We start from the raw sequence: 18,097 nt of genomic DNA, 5'->3' as shown, positions 1-18,097 counted from the left end.
TTAAAGGATATCAATATCAATGATAATACACACCTTCCCAATTATATTTTCTATCTCATTCTTAACAATTTAACCTATTTGGGAAAGAAGATAAGATGGCGGGCCATATCATGTCGAACAATTAATCTTACCTATCAAACAAAATATTAGTTTTTGTGTTATTGACTTATATCATATAATTTTATTTATTATACTTTTTAATTTAGCGGAATAAACTAACACGAGAACTACATATGTTTGACTTGAGCACTCTAGAAGTCAACAAAGTTTTAAAGCAACGTCGTGAATATGTCAAATTAGTGCCCTTAATATGCCATTCTTTGTTCGGAGGGTCAAAAGGCTAGTGGGGATGGAATGGATTCCTTGGGACGAAGAGGAACCAATGATTTTTAGGGCATTCGGTACAAAATGATCCATATTCTAATTAAATGATTGAAAACTTTAGTAATTTACGTTCGATTTTCAAAGTTTGAGGATGAACGAGTTTAATCAACTAAACAAACATTAGATTTTTAAGGTTTCGTTTGATAATAGTTTGAAAACACTTGAATTTTTAGAAAATATTTAAATAAAAAACAAGTTTTTTTTTTAATTTTATTTTGAAAATATTGTTAGGAACAAAAAAAAAAAAAAAACTAAAAAAAAAAAAATGTTTATAAGGCTATGGATGATGATCTTTTTATACATCTTTTTGTAATAAAAAAAAATTATCTTTTAATATCTCATCCACCAACAACGAATGAGTGAACTAACAATTAATAGAAAAACGGCGTCGTCTCTTATTATATTTAATTCAGTTAATATTGTGAAATAGAAAATGAGAATACTGGGAAAAATAATAATTAAGGTAACTGTACGATGCCAACTCAACACGCAAAATAAAATAAATACAAAACTTTAATACGTGGCAATTTCGTTTTTACTTAAAAAAATGGTCACAAATTCCTCTTACAAAAATAAATAAATAAATAAATAAATATACATATATATAAAAATACCATATTTCAAATTTATCAACCATTTTTATCTTTTTCAAATGCAGTAAGTAATCATCGTGTATATCACAAATACAGTAAATAATCATTATTCATCTCGTATATATCACTAGTCAACGCAATACGTTAGATATAACAATAATGCATTAACATTTATTAATTTAATATATAAATAACGAATATCATTTCATATACAGATAAAATTGTAATTTTAAATTAAAATATTTTGTTACGATTACAAAACTCAAAATTGTAAAAATTATGATACTCATGTCGAAAATTTAGAATGTAGAAAGTCACCCGAGTTATATCCTAAAGTTTATAAATTAATATTAAATTATTATATTTTATGAAAGTGAACAAATAAAAAAAAGGTATTATGATAATATATATTGATTGTGTGACACGTTGGAAAATAAAAATGCCTGTTTTATTATCATATATTAATAATAGATAAATGGGAAGAATTCTAAAGTCGTCCCGCCCTAATTTATTATTAATATTATTACCAATTCAAAATAACCTTATTTAAATATTTTTCAAAATTAAACAAGAAATAAAAAATAAAAATTATCCTAAAGTCTTATCAAAATTTGCTCATTTGAAGTTGACACGCGTATGCCGTATGCAATCGCGATTTCACCTGTTTGCGGGAAAAATGAAGCTACTTAGAAAACGACGTCGTCTCTCAAGTTCCTTTCTACCGTTTTCTCACTATCATCCGTTAGATCAACCGAGAACTCGATGTTATTTTAATCCAACGGCTAAGATGTTTCGTACACCGTATAATACGTGCACCCGCTCGCATAGAGACCCTTGCCGAGTCTAAAATTTCAACGGCCGCCCAGTGCTGGCGTTACACGAGACGATTTCCCTCTTCTATTCTCCTCTCTACTTTGTCTCAGATCTTAAATTCATCCATTCTCCTTTGATCCGGTAATTTTAATTTAAGAAAAAAAAGAGAAAATTATATAAATTAAACGAAATCAATTTTCTGTTTGGTTGCTGTTCTTAGATTTGTTTCCTTTTCTTTGGTGTGTGATCTTTCACTTTTGTTCCAGTATTTCTCTCTAGGGTTTGATTTCTGGTCTCCCTTGCGATTTTGTTCCATAGATGGCTGCTCCACCAGCAAGGGCTCGAGCCGATTATGATTATCTCATAAAGCTCCTCCTGATCGGTGATAGCGGTATGTGAATTTCTCACTCTTTCACCTCATTATTCCATTTCTATCTCCGTTTTTTTTTAGATTTTATATTTGATCTTCTCGATTTAGTTGTTCTTCCACCGTTGAGCTACTCGGAATGTAAACTGTTTAATTTAATAATCTTTGATTCGTGACCATTATCAATATGTTTCTAGATTTACGGTAAAATCTGCATTTTAGTACTGGTTTGAGCCTGGCATTTCTTGGAATGTTTGGAATTTATTTTTTTGTTGACTTCGTATTTGCATCATATGCGTAACGCATTTTGCTGGATTTTTCTAAGGATCCTTTAGGACATTGGCTATATCTATGATAGCTACTGTTGGATTACATTTAAAATAGGTTGAAATTTGGTTTGATAATGTAAAATGGTGTTTGATGACGTTGCTTCAATATTTTTTGAATCCGCGTGGTGCTTGCATTTCATTGCGAGAGCATATGCTGCAAATTTCATGTTTGTCTGGAATGGAGTATTTCTTCATGGTTTTATATAACCTTTCCAGGTGTGGGGAAGAGTTGCCTTCTCTTGCGTTTCTCGGATGGTTCCTTTACTACAAGTTTCATCACAACCATTGGGTAGGTGCTTGTTAAACTACAACTTGTATGAGTATGTGGTTTTCCCACATTATTCTTGATTGAGTAGGCTGAACGTTCTTCGACAGCATTGATTTTAAGATAAGGACCATAGAGCTGGATGGAAAAAGGATCAAGCTACAAATTTGGGATACTGCTGGACAGGAGCGGTTCAGAACAATTACTACTGGTTAGTGTCTAAAGTTCGTAATTTATTATCTTGTGCTGTTGTTGTGATGTGCATGAGGTGGTTGACGTTTCTAGGATAGTGGCCTAGGCATATGTGTTATTCTTTAAAAATTGTCTTAGGTTGGACTAAAAGGTCTCGATATCTTTTATCTGTATTTGACATCTCCAAGTTTATAGGATCAAGGATGTTTATCTATTGACTTGTACCTACTATGTTACTCAATTGGTCAAGTTAATTGAAACCTCCCTTACAATAGGTTTGAGGTTCAAATTCCCACTCCATTTGAATTTTTTGTAAAAAAAAAAAGGAACTGTTAAATTTGGATCCTTTCTTATTAGGTATTTTGATTAGTTTGCGTGTTGAGACCTTGATTCCTTGCTGTCTAACAAATTTTAGTTTTTGAGGTCCCATTGTCATATGGGCTCAGATAAATAGATAAACATTTGATATTTTAGGTTTAAGAAAAAAAATGCAAAAACCACCATTGAACTATAACATTGATGCCGTGCCTCTTACCTTATTCCAATGTTTTTGACTGAATTCGTATAATTTAACCATTGCCTTACCTATCTCAAAAGATCTTCATAGCCCATGTAAGAGTCCAGCCAATTTTTCTTGATTTGGGCGGTTGATAAGTATGCTCGAAATGAGTGTGGTGGACAACTTCCTACTTTATAACTCATTGCTCATTCTTTGACGACTTATGCCAATTCTATAGACCACACTCTTTGATGGAGCCAATCCAAAAAACGAATGGGACCTTGATTAACTATATTTTATTGTTACAATTTTTTTTCTTTGGTAAATTAATAATTATTTTCAAGTATACACTGCACATTAAGTATGATTTAGATTGTCCAATTATCAATGGTATTTTAGTTCTCAGATTTAAAATAATATTTTAGTTTGCAAATTTTCTTGGATATAAAAGTGGAGTATAGTTGCATAAATTCTAAGTTCTCAAGGATTTAAATATAAGAACCTCTGTAACTTAGAAATGATTTGTGCATTTTTTGAGCTGCCACTTATAGATTTTTAAGTGATAGGACTTAATTGCAACAGTTTTGCAAGTTTTGGGATACGTAAACCCATATAGCTCAGGTTTATTTTTTGGATTTTCCCCCAAGTTTAACTGATTCTGCGCTTTTTTATCCTCTGCAGCTTACTATCGTGGAGCCATGGGTATTTTGCTTGTGTACGATGTAACTGATGAGTCCTCCTTTAACAGTAATGTTTCCCTACCCTCTTTTAGCTTCAGTTGTTATTGTCTTTTAGAGTATCTATTTTGAGCCTCCGATTCTATATATCCGTCTATCTTCACTATGATATTTGAAATGACTGTAATGCTTGTATCTTTTCTCAGTGCCACTCCATGTATTGAAGTTTTATTTTGGGAATAAATCTCTGTAGACGATGAATCTTCTTAGCTTCTCCAAGCATTATGAACTAAGCTGATTTCTTTCTGCAGACATTAGGAACTGGATTCGTAACATTGAACAACATGCTTCAGACAATGTTAACAAAATTCTGGTCGGTAACAAAGCTGACATGGATGAGAGCAAAAGGGTACCCTCTCTCTTTTTCTCTCTATCGGTGTCTGTATTTTTCAGGTGACATGTTTTTGACAAGAATGTTTTTTTCAGGCTGTTCCCACCTCAAAGGGTCAAGCTCTTGCAGATGAATATGGCATCAAGTTCTTTGAGACTGTGAGTTACACATCTTGGCTTGGAAAATTATGATATGATGTCTGGTGGACATTCTATTCTAAAGATCTTGTGTTTTACAGAGTGCTAAAACGAACTTAAACGTGGAAGAAGTTTTCTTCTCAATAGCTAGGGATATTAAACAAAGACTCGCTGATACTGATTCAAAAGCCGAGGTATAGACTCTTAAATCACTAGGTTGAAAACTGCTTTCGGTTTCTGTGATCAGAGTAGTGCGAATTCCGAAAACAATATTTTTATGTTTTCAATGTATCTAGATTTTGAATTTGAAAATTTAAAATACAGATTTATATTACAAAAAATCACAAGTTAAATAAATATAGCATTTCATTTTATCAACTCAATTTATTTTTGGTAAATTAAAATATGTATGATATAATATATTATAAATTATATGATATTGTAAAATAATAATTATGCAAAAATTTTAGCATGAAACATTTTCATAAATTAATTTATAGTAATTTATATTCAACCTAATATTTAGTGCTATATCAAACACATTTTGAAAACTTGCTTAAATTAGAATCCAATTTCTAAGTTTGCTATCCAATGCATATTTGAAAACATGAAAATACAACTATGTTTCTTTGCATATCTTGTTTTCAAATTTCTATTTTTGGATTTTCTATTAAATAGACCCTTAATTATTGTTTTCTGGGTAAAAAAGTATCCCGCCAATTGCATTACTTTCTCGTTTGCTTCATATATTTTTTTTTTCACTGATGTGTTTGTGTTTTATAGTGCCTTGTGATTTTGTAAGTTTGCATAGTACATGCTTTAATTAAGTGGCGTTCTTTCCATGTGATTGATACATACTCTACTTTTGGATGTCGCAGCCTCAGACAATCAAGATTAATCAACCAGATCAGGGTGCAGGGGCTGCTCAAGCTGCTCAAAGATCAGCATGCTGCGGTTCTTAAGCAAGTTACGTCGATGGGATCTCAAGGGTACATTCTTAAGGAACCATTTGTGGAAACTATCGATGGGTCCTGCTACAACTATATCAGTGCTGCTTGTATCAGTTCTCATTATCATATTTTTTTCCCAACTTGTGCTAATCTGAGTGTGAATGACAACAGACAGATATCCTTATTTGAGAAAATTAATTATATATTAGTTGATTTTCTACAAACAGCCGACTTCATTCTTCATCGAACTTTATTTGATCCAGCTTGGTAAAGAAATAGCAGGTCATATTTGAAATGAAAGGCTTGCTGTGGTGACTACTGTTGGATGACCACGCTCCTCGAGTAAGCCTGAGCTGCTGCTTTTACTTCTGTCATCTGTCTCTGTTTTCTCCAGGACATTAATTTCTATTATTAGCCTCTTAGTCCAATATCTGTGCTTTAGCTTGTTCTCGCAGCTTTGCTTAATGCGCACAGTGAGCCCACGCGGTCTCTCATTCTCGGCCAATGGCGAGCTCATATGATTGCCGGCAAATGGAACTGGTCCACCTCATCACAGCAGGTGCTATTGTCCCTATCTTATTACATTTGCATAACATCCATGTTTTCCTCTTCCGCACCACACTCACTTTCTTGTTTTGGAATAGCCTGGAATCACTGTAGAAATTGGCTGGGACCTCTTAAGTTTTTCCCATATGCACAAATCAATCATTATCTTTTGTTGTTGATATAAAAATCATTTTGTTCTTGCCTGATGGATTGGATCAAATCTTCTCCATAATGGATTGCTGAGTTCGTAAAACATTATCAAAATCATTTGGGAAATGCATATCATTGTCTCATTAAGACGACATAGTTTGACTATGCAGAAATTTCACATCACTGTGCTCTCAAATCATAGTCTTGTCTGTGTTTAGTATTATTAGGAGGATCCACTGCTTTATACCCACCTGAAAAAAATTATAATATTACCTACGCTTACATAACAGTAGGTCTATGTAAAAAATCAATATATCATTTAGTGAAGTGTGAAAATAGAACTTTATTGTTACGGACCAAAATTATAGTTTAAACATTATAAACTCGAACTTAGGCCTTAATTACACCAATGAGCTGTTGGTGACATGCATCACTCTTTTAAAAAGAAAAATTAGGAACGCTTTGAGAGCATGTTACTATTAGATTATGTCCAGCCCAAGATATGTTAGCATGTGCATCTTGTGGTGTCTCTCCGTTAGACATGATTCTTGGTACATTTTACTTTTTATTCTTAAATAACAATAATTGAAATTTGAGAATTGAGGTGTTATTGTACTGTAACTCTCAACGAATGTCAATGTTTAATTTCAAAATTAAATCATAACTTACTCTTCAAAATTACCACTTTCGACTCGATTATTAAGTGGCTCTATTCCTATTTCTTAGACTCATCATTCAAGTCCTAAGAAAATATGTTTGATTAACGGTTTTGAAAGTGGGTAACATGCATTATAGCTTATAGCTTAGTCAAACCTATGTTTGGTTGACAAATTTGTACGCCTAAATTTGCTATCGTACATCTTATTATACTTTCAGTCAGTAATTTATCCATACCTATACCTTCTAACCTAATTTATTTGACTAGGGTCACGATCCACCAACAAATATCAAAACAATTGGATTTCTTGCCCAATAAAATAAAGAATGGAAGAAGACTAGGGTCAATTCTTATCATCCACATAAAAAGCTATTTTTTTTTTTTTAAAATTACAAAGAATAATAATAATAATAATTTTTTTAAAAAAAAAAGGTAGAAAGATAGTAAAAGTGATTACTCAATAGACTGAATTGTGAGATGTAGAAGCACTGAGATCAGTAGTGGAAAGCCAAAGACGTCAGATTACATTACAATTTACACCCAACCAACCAACCACGCCGCCTGCTTCACCATAGACACAGCAAAATTGTACTTGGTTGGATCTTGGTCCCACTTCGAATAAGACTCGAAATGTAATAACCCTTAGGTGTTAAAACTCTAAAATGAAGATGATTTAATTTTAAGGAGGGATAAAAAACGAATTTACTTTAATGATCCGTCAAAATTCAAAATTCGAATTAATTTATAAAACGAATTTACTTTAATTATCCGTCAAAATTCGAATTAATTTATAAAATAGTTTGATTAAGGCTAATTGAATGACTGAACCTAAATACAAACGACTATCATGTAATTTCATTTTTATTTTAGTGTTAAAATTGAATAACTATTTATATTTTCTAAAATAAATCTTAAAATAATTATGCTCTCCTAAATTTGAGAACTAATATTTTAATCAGCCAAGTTAAAGTTTGTAACCTATACAAAAGTAATTAAAATTTAAAATTTTGTTAGAATTCACTCGCTCTAAATCTTTTATTATTTATTTTTTAAAATAAAAAATACATATCAACAAAAACATTTATTCCAATAAAATATTTACAACTATATACAATTATATACTCAAACATTTTATTTATTATATATATATATATATATATATATAAAAGATAAGTGGATAAAAAATAATAACAAATGTCCAATTTGATATAAGAAATATCATAGAATGGAATTAAAATAAAAACACTCTTCGGGGGATAAAGTCCTTAAGAATATTATTAAATAAATAAATAAAAACCCAACTTAGAATGAAATTAAAATATAAAAATGGAGAAGATTTTATCCCCCAAACAAAAAGAAAAAAAGTAATCTCAGGATTATATTGTATGGAATAAGCTGTCAAGTACGAGGGGGTTCCTCTAAAGAATCAATGCCTATCCAATTCTCCCACGTCAATGGATTCTGTTTTACGTTGCTTGTCATCTTCCACCGAACACTCTCTAAATTTAGAGAGACAGAATGCAAAGGAGAGTGTAACAGTCTAAGCTCATCGCTAGAAGATATTGTTCGCTTTGGTCCGTTACATATCGCCAACCGCCTCACGGGTTAGAAACACGTCTGATAGGGAGAGGTTTCCAAACCCTTATAAAGAGTGCTTCGTTCCTCTCTCCACCGATATGGGATCTCACAATCCACTCCCTTCGGAGCTTAGCGTCCTCACTGGCACACTATTTGGTATTACCGTCAGTCTACGCATCTACTAGGGAAAGGTTTCCATACCCTTACAAAGAATGTTTCGTTCTCCTCTCCGACTGATGTGGGTGAAATCTTACATAGACCGAACTTTAACCTGGGTAGACCTACATCATCTTATCCACTAATTTCTCTCTTAATTTTGTTTCTTTCCCATCTGGGTAGAGAGAGAAAATGGTGTCTGACATAAGTAAGAGGTTAAAAAATCATATAACAAACATATTTACATTTCCAATTGATGGGTCCATGAAAGAACCATTATCTAAAAAAGTATGAATCTAATGGGTTCCAGATTGGATATGGATTCCTACACAGACATATAAAAAACATCAACATTTGGATCAGTCTAATTAGTGGCTGATGCAACACAAAAGCATAATCCAGCAAATCACCAAAGTTAAAAAGTAGTAATGCAGAAGTGAGATTTTTCGACGAAAGACGTTTAAGTTTCTTTTTCATGGTTTCATCGTTACGATCTAATTGATTTGAAGTTTTAATCCACCACTTAAATCTTCTTACTTAGGAGGTCGTGTGTTTGGCGTGTTTTATAACATTGGATGTAAGAGAGAGCAATGCATCAAAAGTTTCGTAGCTACTACCTTAAATGATTACCTAGGAGACCGACCGTAACTTCTACGGTTTATCCCAAGATCGGATCTCATGTTTATAGACTTGAATATATTTGAACAGTAAAAAAGTTCAATCCAATCCATCAAGAGATGAAACAGCTAAAGTCCACTGTTAGTAGATATTGTTTGTTTTGGCCTGTTACGTATCGCCGTCAGCCTCACAGTTTTGAAATGCATCTATTAGGGAGAGGTTTCCACACTCTTATAAGGAATGCTTCGTTCCCCTCCAATCCATGTGGGATCTCACAATCTACCCTCCTTGGGGGCCTGCGTCTTCACTGGCATACCGCTCGGTGCTTGGCTCTGATACCATTTGTAACCGTCCAAGCCCACCACTAGTAGATATTATCCGCTTTGGCCCATTATGTATCACTGTCAGCCTCACAGTTTTAAAACACATCTACTAGGGAGAGGTTTCTACACCCTTATAAGAAATGCTTCGTTTCCCTCTCCAACCGATGTGAGATCCCACGAGAGAGGAGCTTTCAGATCAGTCTATTGAGAGAGATTTTTTGTCACGAGATTACTGGCTATAAGGGCTATTGATTGATTCCAAGGGTCCTTTAAGTTTGAACCATATGATATCAAGCCAGTTACTTTGCCTGGACCAATAGTCTTAGTCATGCCTCATGCATTATTAAAGCAAGATCAAGAAAGCTATAAAGGTGAAATAATTTGAGGGGGGATTGACCAAAGAATTGGCATTTCTCCAATCAGAACTGAGAAAATTGAATAAAAGAAAAAAAAAAAAAAAAGATGAACAAAGATGAAAAAGTTCCTCTTTTCCTTAACCATTCCAAATGTAATCCTCAACAAACAGAAAGTAATTCAAAAGTTATGGTCAAAAGCCTTTTATTGCCAGATGCATTCCCTTATCAAAAGGATGTTGCCTTCAAGAGAAAAACACTGCACTTTATATTCATGTTTATTAACCATACAAGAATCGTTTTCTATTGCTTTTTAAATATGGCGTTATTGTCTTCTTTGGGCTTTCCCTTTCGGGCTTCTCCTCAAAGTTTTAAAAACGCGTTTTCTAGGGAGAGGTTTCCACACCCTTATAAAGAATGTTTCGTTCTCCTCCCCTACCGATGTAGTACAGTTTTCTTAAAACTGATGCAAAGACGAGATAGATGATGTTACAAACAAACAGCCCATGCAGGAAATGGTGAAAACGTAAAAAGTGAACCACAGCCCATACTTCAATCCCATAAAGAAAGGCTTAAAGAGAGAGAGAGAGAGAACTTTGAAGCAAACGAATATGGTAGCATGCACTATCTTGTAATCTTTCAAGTAACGCATTGGGAAGGACAAGGAAAAGAAAAGGCCTAAAAGATATTCCAGGAAGTGAGCATCCATAAATGAAAATTCTAGTTAGAAATATTTCATAGATATTCCACTTGATCCAAATGGTTACCTGATAAAACTACAAATTAAGGGTTTAAGCTAATTTTCGATATGGTCGACAAGTTCATCCCTAATTATCGAATTAGAAATTTAATGAAATCAAACGTATAGAATAAGACCCCAAAGATGTGGCTTAGTTGGTATGAACTTGGGATGTCTAGGGATACCGTTGAAATATTGATATATAACATGACATCAAGAGGTCCCATGTTCAAACTATCTTGTAATGCGAGTTCCTCTCCAATTTATATTGATTTCCACTCGTTGGGTATTCTCCAAAATTTCAAGCCCACGAGTCGGGGAGAGTATTAAAGTACTGAAATAATTAAATTTAACGTAAACTATCAACTTAAATTTTTGGGTTGATTGGTGATTTACTCTTCAAGATTTTGGGTTCAAACCCCTTTGTGAAAAGCTTAACAGTTTAGTCCTTGTGGTCCTGTTAAGCGGATTTTAGGATGAACAAAACCTACCATAGAGTAGGACCTTGATCATTAAAAGTGTGAGAACTCAGAACGATTAGAGAGGGGAACGAAGCATTCCTTATAAGGGTGTGAAAACTTCTCCATAGCAAACGCATTTTAAAACCGGGGTGTTACAAAAAGATATAGTCATAGAAAAAGTAACTCTTTTATATTTTCTATGGATTATAGGCTAGATACCTAAGTTAGTAACTAGCATGGTGGGGGAAAGCCTAACACAAAGAGTATTGAACCTTAATAAAAGCATTGAGTGTAGGCTTAATACTGAACACCGCTTCTCAGTATGAAATCAATGACTTAAAAGATAGACGCCGAGAGAACAAGACTAATATACTGCGTTGCGAAGAGAGATCGAATATGCACTGGATGCAAAACTCACAACTTAGTTCACACATATGAAGGACATGGAAAAGAAAATTCTAGAAAGAGTAATCTCGAGATTTTATCCACACACATATACATAGTGCACTAAATAAAGTTCATTTTGTGTAATAATCAAATGATCAAATATAATCCATTTTGGAATGAAAGCTGGTTTCTTACCAAATATTTATAATCAAATTCTTTAAGGAATATTTGTTTATAGGAATTGGAGCATATATTAATTCTAGCAAGTGGGGTGCCTTAGCCACTATGGGGCCCAAAACCATTCATGAGATCAGTGATCACTCAGTGACAGAAAGTTAAGTGAATAATTGAAAGCACTATCAAATTAAACATTAGTGTCTTAATCACATTATTCTTTTTCCTTAAACATGTATTTATGAAGTGGGTTTACGATTCTAACCATGTTTCTATGCCTAATAGATTCCAACGAGCTTGAAAGGTTTCAGAAAGAAGAGATGTGTCATATGCTTTATGCATTTTACTTCCTATAAAAGCAAAACAAATATGAGACATTAAAGAAATTATAGCAACACACCTGTTCATCTTGCAGCTTCAGCATCCTTCAGCATCAGGATGAATCCCCAAGTTAGCCAATGGTGTGTCTCAGCCAAGCCTTTTTTTGCTGTGGTGTTCTTGCAGTTTGGGCTTGCAGGAATGGACATCCTGTCTAAAGCAGCTCTGAACCAAGGAATGAGCAACTATGTTCTTGTTGTTTACCGCCATGCAGTTGCCACAATTGTTATAGCTCCTTTTGCATTGATTTTTGACACGTATTTTTCTCTCTTCCACTCAGTTTCCCTCATTGGGACATTTTATCAAACACTTTACATGCATGCATGAAGTGACCCTTTGAGGCTGTTTTTCTTTTCCCAGGAAGGTCAGACCAAAGATGACAATTCCAATCTTCGCCAAGTTAATGATCCTCAGCTTGCTAGAGTACTGCCCTGGATACCCCTTTCTCCTTGTAAATCTTTCAAGAACATAACATTTAAAATCTCCCCCTTTTGGCAGGCCTGTGATTGATCAGAACTTATATTTCTTGGGAATGAAGTACACAACAGCAACTTTTGCAGCTGCCATGTGCAATATTCTCCCTGCCATCACCTTTGTAATGGCTTGGATCCTCAGGTAATCAAAATAAGCACAACCAAACCATATAACCCAAACCCAATCTCTGTTATTGAAGTTCCTCATACTTTTTTCAGGCTAGAGAAGGTTAAAATCAAAAGCATCAGAAGCCAAGCTAAATTGGTGGGAACAATAGCAACAGTAGGAGGAGCCATGATAATGACACTGATAAAAGGCCCAATTCTGGAGCTATTCTGGGTGAAACAGAGAGCAGATCATGCACAACAAAGGAGCGATATCAGCCTTCAACACACAATCAAAGGTTCAATTATGATCACAATTGGGTGTTTCAGCTGGGCCTGCTTCATGATTCTTCAGGTGCCCTTTTCCCCTCACAAGATTCCCGAATCCATAATCTAATCCGAAAAGAACCCATTTGTTGATTCCCCCAACAGAAGATTTTATTCCCATCACACAGTTTAATAGCACGCGACGATTAACAAAAAGAACAACAATCGAATTCAACCATTTCCCCCCCCCCCCCCCCCCCCCCCCCCCCCCCACTTTTGAGGGGAAAAAAGAACTATAATTCATCGATAATTATATAAAGAAATTAATGATCAATGATTTGGGATATACAGGCAATCACTTTGAAAGCTTACCCAGCTGAGCTTTCTCTCACGGCTTGGATCTGCCTGCTGGGCACAGCGGAGGGCACTGTGTTGGCTTTGGTGATGGAAAGAGGAAACGCCGCCGTTTGGTCCATTGGTTGGGGAACCCAATTGCTCGCTGCCGTTTATAGTGTAAGCACGACTAATTTCTTAATTAAGTTCAAATTTTCAGTACTATTTTTTTAAAATATATTTTAATCAGTTTTTCAGATTTATTTTATTTATTTATTTAATAGGTTTTTTACTATAATATTTTATTTAAAAATAATCTCTATTACATTCTTAGGGTAAATTGTAATAAATAAATAAATAAATAAATAAATAAATAAATAAATATATATATATATATATATTCACACATAAAAACTATTATTATTTTTATTTAATTAATTTTTATAAAAACGATTAGATTTAAGATTTATTCAAATTATAAAATTAATTTTAATTTTTTTATAAAAAAAAAGATTAAAATTGGACAATTAAAAAGTAAATAATAATATTTTAACTGAAAATTTATTAAGATATAAATATATGGGTAATAAATAATAATAATTATAATTAAAGGAAAATAATCTCCCATACCATCATTTATTTGTGTAATATCATATTGGTGGTGGTGAAAGTATTTTTTATTTATTTATTATAATTTATTTATTTTTCTAATTTTAAAAAGAAAAAGAAATAATTTTTTAAATATTAAAAGAAATTTAAGATATTTGTGGTTAATAAAATTTGGAAATTATTGCAGGGGATATTTTGTTCAGGACTTGCTTATTACATTCAAGGATTAGTGATGAAAGACAAAGGTCCTGTGTTTGTCACTGCCTTTAGCCCATTGAGTATGGTCATCGTCGCTATCATGAGCTCCTTCATTTTGGGCGAACGTCTTTACTTTGGCAGGTAATTTCAATATCGAGTCTCGAGAGAAGTTGAGTGTTAAGTAGAGGTGTTCGTAGGTTGAATTGGATCGGGTTTTGACATTTTTTAAACCCAACTCAACTGTTCGGTTTTTAAATTTTCCAACCCAAGTAACGTTGGTTAAATAATAAACCCAACCTAACCTAACTAGACTTGGCAGGTAATTTCAATATCGAGTCTCGAGAGAAGTTGAGTGTTAAGTAGAGGTGTTCGTAGGTTGAATTGGATCGGGTTTTGACATTTTTTAAACCCAACTCAACTGTTCGGTTTTTAAATTTTCCAACCCGAGTAACGTTGGTTAAATAATAAACCCAACCTAACCTAACCATGATTAAGTTGAGTTGTTTAGGTCATTTATTTGGCAACTCAATTTTAATATATATTTTAAAAATTTATCATCTAATTTGGTTAAAAAGAATTAAAAAATGGTGGGAGAATAAATAATTATAAAATTAAATAAAAATAAAAATTTAATTATTTTATAAGCAAAATGTATATTTTAAAATTAACAATAAATTCGAGTTGATTCGATTCAACCTAATCTAGTATTAGAGTAACTTATGAACCAAACTAATTTATAACCCCAATCCGACGGTTGATCGGGTTTTTTGGGTCATCAAATTTTTTTAGCATCCCTAGCGTTAAGCTTAACCTGCAACGACCCAACCTATCGATCATCGGTATGGACCGTTCTCGAGTTTATGGATGTTATTAATATTAAATAAAAAATAATAATTTTGCAGGATTCTTGGAGCTGGGGTGATAATTGTGGGACTGTACCTTGTTGTTTGGGGGAAAAATAAAGATGGGAATTCCTCAAATGAAGACTTGAAATTGCCCATCAAACAAACAACAGAAATGGAAGAAAGTTCATCATCAGTTCAAGAACTTAATTCTGTTGATTCAAACAATGAGCACAAATCATGAAATTGGAACCCAAAACCTTATGAATCATCTTTGATTTCCTGAATTTTTCTGAATAATTTTCGGAAAATTAGGGTTTTTTATTAGGGTTCTTCGGATCGGCTGTAATGTTATGGAAAGATAACGATGAATGAAAAACAAACTTTGGTATTTAATATATTTAGTTGTTATCGAACAAGAAACTGATTACATAAGAATTGAATGAAAGAATATTTGGATGTTCTTGAGATAAACACAAACTCGACTTGACATGTGTATTGATTTTAAAAACTCGAGTTCAAATAAAGTATCTTACAGTAGGTACCTTTCCTATTGGGTTTTTGTGCCTCGCTGGATTATTATTATTTTTTTGTTCTATCGAATATGACGTGTTTAACCTAAATATGAGTTAACGCTCACGGACAATCTTTTGAGAAATCTTTGGATATCAAAAAAGGAATTTCGACACATTTTCACGGACAACAAAAGTTGAAGTTGTACGAAAAGCAAGATATGGGTGTAGATCAATCATTGGAGCTCGGATTGTTTGACATACCTTTGATTTAAACAAGTTTTTATCGTTGTCTCGATAGTTTCCGACCAACAATAACCTAAGGAAATGAATACTTATCGTTATACAACGATTTCATTGACGTTTTCATCTTATTAGACGAATTTATACAAATTTTTACGAGCACGTTCATTATTACTTCCAATTTTCTTGGGAAAGAATCAAAAATAATTTAGGAATCATTTTTATAAATTATAACAAATGAAAGAATCCAAAATATCAAAGAGTTCCACAAAAAAAAAAAAAAAAAAATAAATAAATAAATAAATAAAATCAAAGAACAAGATCAACGGTTGGAGCCATTTTTCCGAACAGCATCTTCAAGTCATTCTCCAATGGCGTCAAATTGAGGTCCAAGCACATAATTCTCCTACTCCCAGATCTCTTCAGCACCGGAATCTTCTCCGGCACCGCCGTCACACGGTGGCGGCGCATGTGCCCACCGAGAGCCTGCCCAGAAGAGAACTCCTGTCCACAGAGGCCACACTCGTGCATTTTGTGTTTCAAATCCACCGGCTCCTTGGGGTCTTCCGCCGTGGTCCGGGGCCGTTTGTGGCTGGCCCGGTGGCCGCCGAGAGCCTGGAAGGATGAGAAGTGGCGGTTGCAGGTTTTGCACTCGAAAACAGAGGCGTTTTGGAATGGAATGATGGGGTTGGATGATTCAATTCCATAAGAGATAAACATGGGGGATTTGGCCATGTCGGTGGCCTCGAATTCTTGTCTAATTCTCTTAGCCGCCATGGGAATAAGAATTTGAAGAATTTGAAGAAGAAGAAGAGTTGCAGAGGAGCTCTGTTTTGATGGGATTTTTACAGAGGAAAAGGAAAGATTTGATTTTGATGAAGGAGATGGGATTTGTAAGTATTTAAGCTCTGAATTCTTGGTGGGTTTTGGTTTGACTAAACAAAAATCAGACCTTTTTAAAAATTAATATATATATATATATTGGCTGCTGGAATTTGTTTAAACAAGTTGGACTCTGAAACAATTAATCGTGTCCCAGAATTTATCCAACAATCCTTATCCAAAAATTAAATAATAATAATAATAATAATGACGTAATATGAATATGTGTAAAAATAAGTGAAGTTGGTGAGCAATAAATAGTTTTTTTTTTTTTTTTTTTAAATAAAAAAAGTCATGGGTGGCGAGCTGGATATGACCATAGGCGACCTTCCATGGAAGCTTCCAATCTAATCTTCATTTGACTTTTTTATCTAAGATAACGATTGTGCAGTACTTGTTCTAATCAATTAAGTCAACTGTGTGAGAGTCGGAATTTACGGACAATATTAGTGTATCTTAGAATCTCAAGTCACTGAGTAACGATTATAAATTTAATGGCATAATTGACAAAATTGTTTATTTATTAGTATTTATAATAATTATTATTTTTATTTAAAAGATTATTGAATTGAAGTGATTGAGTTTGAGAAGACAGTGTCAAAGGAATATAAAACTAATCACAATATTAATTGACACGTGAGTTATGATATATATATATATGTTTATTTTTTATTTAATAAAACCCCACAATTATCATGTTTAATTAGGAAAATTAATAAAAACTCCCATGTGTTCTAGAAGCCGTACTTCACCCACGTGTCCAATTGAAAAACTATCTATTCAACGTCTTATAGCAAGTTCAAATTTGTAATGATCCATTATATATATATATAATATATATATATATTTATTTATTTATATAATTACATAATATTTAATTTTAGATTAAACAGTTTAATTCAACGCTATAAATTTAGCTACTGCTACTTGGTATCTATATGATCGATTTTTTTTTTTTATTTCTTACTAATTATTTATTTATTCTATTAAATACGTGACAAGTTATTCATTTATATAATAATGATGATGTTTTATTTATATAATATTAATTTAGATGATTAGTGTTTAGTTGATTAGGTTGACCATAAACAGAATTGAATATTAACTCAAAAAATAAATATTATTTGAAAACTTTTTAAAGCATGTGTACATTAATTGTAATTTATATGAACTATAAAAAGGGAACGGGAGCCGGCCTTCTGTCTTCTTCTTAACTTACTTTGTAATAATTTAAGAACACTGCTAGTAGATATTGTAGACTTCATAATTTTTAAAATAGGTTTATTAGGCAGAGGTTTCCACACTCTTGTAAGAAATATTTCGTTCCACTGCCAGCCTCACGATTTTAAACATGCATCTATTGGAGAGAGATTTCCACACCCTTACGAGAGATGCTTCGTTACTTTTTCCAACCGATGTGGGATTTCACAATCCACCAACCTTGAGGATCTGCGTCTTCGCTGGACGTCTATTAGGGAGAGATTTCTACGTCCTTATAAGGGATGACGTTTTTAC

The 18,097-nt window shown here is 33.2% G+C and overlaps 2 protein-coding genes and 1 pseudogene across 2 annotated transcripts; 2 read left to right on the top strand and 1 right to left on the bottom strand.

The window, feature by feature from the left end:
• The first annotated feature begins 1,775 nt into the window (after positions 1 to 1,775).
• LOC111804398 (ras-related protein RABE1a) lies at positions 1,776 to 5,821 on the top strand. The gene is made up of 9 exons (XM_023689186.2): positions 1,776 to 1,931; positions 2,057 to 2,181; positions 2,703 to 2,775; positions 2,862 to 2,962; positions 4,124 to 4,189; positions 4,431 to 4,528; positions 4,606 to 4,668; positions 4,749 to 4,841; positions 5,526 to 5,821. The coding sequence occupies exons 2-9, from the start codon at positions 2,109 to 2,111 to the stop codon at positions 5,607 to 5,609; spliced, it is 651 nt and encodes a 216-aa protein (XP_023544954.1). The 5' UTR covers positions 1,776 to 1,931; positions 2,057 to 2,108; the 3' UTR covers positions 5,610 to 5,821.
• Positions 5,822 to 12,097: 6,276 nt separating this feature from the next.
• LOC111804484 (WAT1-related protein At2g37460) lies at positions 12,098 to 15,343 on the top strand. The gene is made up of 7 exons (XM_023689306.2): positions 12,098 to 12,375; positions 12,479 to 12,541; positions 12,617 to 12,733; positions 12,811 to 13,051; positions 13,315 to 13,476; positions 14,093 to 14,244; positions 15,006 to 15,343. Exons 1-7 carry the CDS (start codon positions 12,179 to 12,181, stop codon positions 15,187 to 15,189), a joined length of 1,116 nt encoding a protein of 371 aa, XP_023545074.2. The 5' UTR covers positions 12,098 to 12,178; the 3' UTR covers positions 15,190 to 15,343.
• A 557-nt stretch (positions 15,344 to 15,900) lies between these two features.
• Positions 15,901 to 16,644, bottom strand: LOC111804504 (zinc finger protein ZAT11 pseudogene; annotated as a pseudogene).
• Positions 16,645 to 18,097: the final 1,453 nt, after the last annotated feature.

This window comes from Cucurbita pepo, chromosome 10 (genome assembly GCF_057944985.1).
Source record: "Cucurbita pepo subsp. pepo isolate OVF chromosome 10, ASM5794498v1, whole genome shotgun sequence".
Taxonomy (NCBI): domain Eukaryota; kingdom Viridiplantae; phylum Streptophyta; class Magnoliopsida; order Cucurbitales; family Cucurbitaceae; genus Cucurbita; species Cucurbita pepo.
The sequence above is the reverse complement of the archived record's forward strand: the minus strand, read 5'-3'. Positions and strand labels throughout refer to the sequence as shown.